General features: G+C 40.0%; 1 protein-coding gene across 2 annotated transcripts in view; it reads right to left on the reverse strand.

The window, feature by feature from the left end:
- LOC138047350 (MAM and LDL-receptor class A domain-containing protein 2-like) overlaps window positions 1-5000 on the reverse strand; it is a 23751-nt gene that overhangs the window by 6237 nt on the left and 12514 nt on the right. The window contains exons 10-15 of one of the 2 annotated variants that reach the window (XM_068894169.1): window positions 4380-4621; window positions 4040-4224; window positions 3873-4009; window positions 1937-2083; window positions 281-522; window positions 1-125 (exon numbers count right to left, since the gene is read on the reverse strand). The exon at window positions 1-125 is cut by the window's left edge and continues 152 nt beyond it. In XM_068894169.1, coding sequence (XP_068750270.1) covers window positions 1-125; window positions 281-522; window positions 1937-2083; window positions 3873-4009; window positions 4040-4224; window positions 4380-4621 — 1078 coding nt within the window. Of the gene's footprint in view, window positions 126-280; window positions 523-1936; window positions 2084-3872; window positions 4225-4379; window positions 4622-5000 lie in introns of both variants that reach the window. The other variant, XM_068894167.1, reaches the window with a different exon arrangement.

A 5000-nucleotide genomic window follows, 5' to 3' on the forward strand; every position in this document is an offset into this window, starting at 1 on the left:
GTCGTTGTCGGCTGCGTTGTTGTCGGCGGTACTGTTGCTGTAGGTACCTTGCAATCCTTAAAAGATATGTCGTCCACGGCAATGTCACCTCTGTAGTCAGGACCACGCACACCCTCAAAAGTGATCTTAAAATTAAACAACAGAAGCTTTGAAAAAAGAGAGAAAGTAGTAAAGAACAATCTTATCATTATCATCATCGTCACTGTCCAACCGTGAAAGCGCAGGCGACCAGATAATTCCACAATAGTCAACAAACATCAAGTGAAACCGGTTGCGATACCTGGAATTCTTGATCGCTTTGAATTTCAACACTAGCTTGGATCCATTTATCTCCCTGTTCGCCACTCTTCCTCCAAACAACACTGCCACTGACCATCACTCTTAGTTCCCCTATTCCTCTGCCTAGCATGTGATACCAGAAGGTGAGGAGTTGACAGGATCCAGCGGGGAAGAGTTTGCTGGAGAAACAAGATGTTTGTCCAGGCTGTGCAGGGCTTGAAGCCTCGAAATATAAATAATTACCTGAGGGGAAAATTAAAGCAGAAATAGGAAATAAATTTAACAAAGACAACTCTTCCTGCATTGCTTTTGAATTCTCCCTTACTGTGGAGCATTAACAGAAATTAATAGAGGTGACAAAAACTAATAAAGCCGGCTTTAAATGAATATGTTAGCAGCGAAAAGCTGTGTCTTTATTAGTTTTTGTCACTTCTACTGTTACTTAATAGTTAATAGTTAATTAGCTGGTAATCCTGTATATTTAAACTCCAATTTTGTATTAACCGTCACTTCTGAAGATGTATGCAGAAGCATACGAAACGTCAAGTAAATGATAATTTCAAAAGGGATGCGTTTATATTTGATGTTTGTCACCGCTGTTTGTATGTTGTTTCTGATCAAATCAACTCAATTCATATAAAATCGTAGGTTGGTTTTTGAGGAAAGGGGAAAACCGGAATACCGAGAGAAAAACCTCTCGGAGTAGAGTAGAGCTCGGAGCAGGGCCCCGTTTCTCGAAAGTCCCGAAACTTTACGGGACATTTTCGGGTGTCACAATTCCCTCCGTATCTCAAGAACGTAGAGGAATTAAGTCATCAAAATTCACAGTCATTTTGCTTTTTTTTACCATAAAAACATGTGAAAAGATCGGCTTTCTAAAACAAGCGGTTGGCTGTTTCACAAATGGCTTTTCGGGCCCGGAAAGTTTTCGGGACTTTCTAGAAACGGGCCCCAGAGTAGAGAACCAAACAAACTCAACCCGCATGTCATACCGAGTCTGGGAGTACGGAGTCGAACCCAGGCCACATTGGTGACTCGTCACTAGAGGTTACTAAACATCAATTTTGTTTGTGAAGTACACTTTGTTATAGCGAACATAAATTACTCAGGTAAGCAGAGTTGAAGGGGAGTTGAGGAGTGGCAGATTCCATTCGCTTACATGTAGTCCTATTCCACCGGTTTTCGCAATGTTGGGATACAACACTTGCTGCCCATTTCAGTTATGAATATACTTGAGCAGCAACGAAAAAAAAAAACCAGAAGAAGTAAATATCTGCCGTTAAAGTCGTCATGATTTTTTTAGGCTTTCTTTGCGTCACTACATAGGTAACATTCGTAATTGCGATGTTCAAAAATGTGAACATTCTCCTATTCGCATTTCAAATATATGCCATTCACATACGTACAGACTCTTCATATCTACATGCTCTGCTATAGGGGAATCTTTGTTTTGCCTCAATAGCATAAGGCTTTCGTTTTCTAATCAGTCAGCCAAGAATAAAGCACTGAATGTTGAAAGTACTTTGCATAATGAGTTATCTCTCAAAATTTGAACGTGGTATACCAGATAATCTCTGAGCAATGATGCTTTAAAAATTCAAAATTTTAATGAGAGACAAAATGCCAACAACGATTCCATTACAGAATCCTGACTCACCCGAACCAGATGTGTGGTCTCCCTGTGGACCGGTGCCTGGACTTCTTGTGGCTCCAGTATTAAGTTTCCAATAAGGACAGCAATAGGACTGTTGGCAGGAAGTCCAGTGACACATTCCACCTGCTTCAAACTCGCAATCATTTGGACCTGTATTTTATTTAAAAGAAATCAAAAGCTCAGGCAAACCAATTGGTTCATATATGCTTGCGTTTATGAACTCTTTAATTAATGCATTGAATTATGAACTGATTTCATGCCAATACCTCAGGGGTTTTCGCTCGGAAAAATTATCGACAAAGTCGGGAACCACAGGGAACCACCATATCTAAAGCGCATTTACACAGAGCACTGTGTCTTGATCATGTTAAATACTTATTTGCACAGAGTTGATTTTTGTGCGATTTTAAAGCTCAGTTTCTTTTGATATTTTGCTGTCAGGGTTTGATCATTTACTTTGTTGCCAGCCACGTGCCAATACAATAATAAAAAGAACAAAACTAGCACACTAGTTGTATTTTCGATTTGAATAACCGCAAGAGAGTCCTCATTGACCGAAAGTAATTGACAACTCGCTTAAGCTACCTGGTTTGGTGGCTTAAATTTAATGAGAATTCTATTGAAATTTGCCGACTTGCTTAAAGTTAAACGAATTGGAAAAGCAACTGCTTTTTAAGCGATTTCGGGTTGTCACTCGCTAAGCGACCTAAAAAACCGCTCGATCGTGAAAACACGGCCGAAGACGGCTAAGGCAAGGACTGCGCCACAAAGCAAGAATATTATTGGTTTTAAAAGGGAAAATACTCGTGCTGCGTGCAGCACGAATTCCCGTGCATTGTCTTTTGCTGTACCCCACAAAACAATTTACAATAATAACAACGTGAAATCACCAAATTTTAGGTTTTGATGACGATGCGAGCATAAAGCTATGACCTATTCATTCAGTTCCATTTTTGCTTTTAAAACCGTTTGTACCCATCGAAGCTAAATTTTGGAGTTACGTTTTAGTCATGGACATCGCTGTTGTCAGGCGCCACTGTGAACTACCCAAGTGTAATTCGTAGGATTTGTTCCCGCATTGTTTGCCCAATCACACAAATTTCCATTATCAAAATCACCCGAATCCAAGCCTGAAATGAATTTTATGATGTAAAAACAAACAATTTTAGAAATGAGCTTTGAATCAACGATATTAAAATCGACAGGAAAAATAATTGTGTCGTTATTGTCTTCACAGGGGACACAAAGACCCACAGAAATTGGCAAAAGCCTGATATGGTCAAGGTCAAGGTTAGAAAAGGTAACAGGCACCTCTGAATAACTGTATTTAAGATCGAAAGACCAGCTGTACAGAGAGACATGGATGAAAATAATCACAACAGGACTGAATGGAATACGAACAAAAATGATAAATGAAGTTGTACCGAAGTTACGCGTATTCGTGTTCACTGGTCTTTATTAAAACATCCACACTCTACGGTACTACAAGTCATATAACAGATATAAGCGAGAAAAAATAGAAGAATTAGTAAACGAAACTCGCGAAAACGATAGCTAACAAATGATGAAAAGAAACGGATAACACGAAGAAAGATTTACCTTAACGGTGTCCTGACTCAACGAAATAAAATGTGCTTCTTATAAAAAGTTCGAGATATTGGCATAAAAAAACGTTGACCTACAATATTGTAGGTCCTATTTATTCTAAAAAACTTGCCAAATTATGCAACAATACAAATGAGTAACAAGAATAACGGTGAGCTGCAAACAGTGAAGCGGGACAATGACAAATACTAACGACTAATGAAGAATTGTTAAGCACCCAAAAAAAGAGAAAGGAAAAGGAAAGGCTAAAGAAATCCAAAAAAATAATTAATATGTTTCGCTGTAACAGAAGTAAACTTTCCGCCATATCTTGCTTAATCCATGATAACGTTACCTGTTCCGGGTGATACCGTTGGCGGTGAGGTTGAAGGAGGCAGCTGTGTCGTCGTCGGTTGAGTCGTCGTCGGCTGCGTTGTCGTCGGCTGCGTCGTCGTCGGCTGCGTCGTCGTCGGTTGAGTAGTCGTCGGTTGAGTCGTCGTCGGCTGTGTCGTCGTCGGCTGTGTCGTCGTCGGCTGTGTCGTCGTCGGCTGTGTCGTCGTCGGCTGTGTCGTCGTCGGCTCAGTCGTTGTCGGCTGCGTTGTTGTCGGCGGTACTGTTGCTGTAGGTACCTTGCAATCCTTAAAAGATATGTCGTCCACGGCAATGTCACCTCTGTAGTCAGGACCACGCACACCCTCAAAAGTGATCTTAAAATTAAACAACAGAAGCTTTGAAAAAGGAGAGAAAGTAGTAAAGAACAATCTTATCATTATCATCATCGTCACTGTCCAACCGTGAAAGCGCAGGCGACCAGATAATTCCACGATAGTCAACAAACATCAAGTGAAACCGGTTGCGATACCTGGAATTCTTGATCGCTTTGAATTTCAACACTAGCTTGGATCCATTTATCTCCCTGTTCGCCACTCTTCCTCCAAACAACACTGCCACTGACCATCACTCTTAGTTCCCCTATTCCTCTGCCTAGCATGTGATACCAGAAGGTGAGGAGTTGACAGGATCCAGCGGGGAAGAGTTTGCTGGAGAAACAAGATGTTTGTCCAGGCTGTGCAGGGCTTGAAGCCTCGAAATATAAATAATTACCTGAGGGGAAAATTAAAGCAGAAATAGGAAATAAATTTAACAAAGACAACTCTTCCTGCATTGCTTTTGAATTCTCCCTTACTGTGGAGCATTAACAGAAATTAATAGAGGTGACAAAAACTAATAAAGCCGGCTTTAAATGAATATGTTAGCAGCGAAAAGCTGTGTCTTTATTAGTTTTTGTCACCTCTCTTGTTACTTAATAGTTAATATTTAATTAGTTAGTAATCCTGTATATTTAAACTCATATTTTGTATTAACCGTCACTTTTGAAGATGTATGCAGAAGCATACGAAACGTCAAGTAAAAGATAATTTCAAAAAGGATGTGTTTACATCTGATGTTTGTCACCGCTGTTTGTATGTTATTTCTGATCAAA

Source organism: Montipora capricornis, chromosome 4 (assembly GCF_036669925.1).
Source record: "Montipora capricornis isolate CH-2021 chromosome 4, ASM3666992v2, whole genome shotgun sequence".
Classification (NCBI taxonomy): Eukaryota; Metazoa; Cnidaria; class Anthozoa; order Scleractinia; family Acroporidae; genus Montipora; species Montipora capricornis.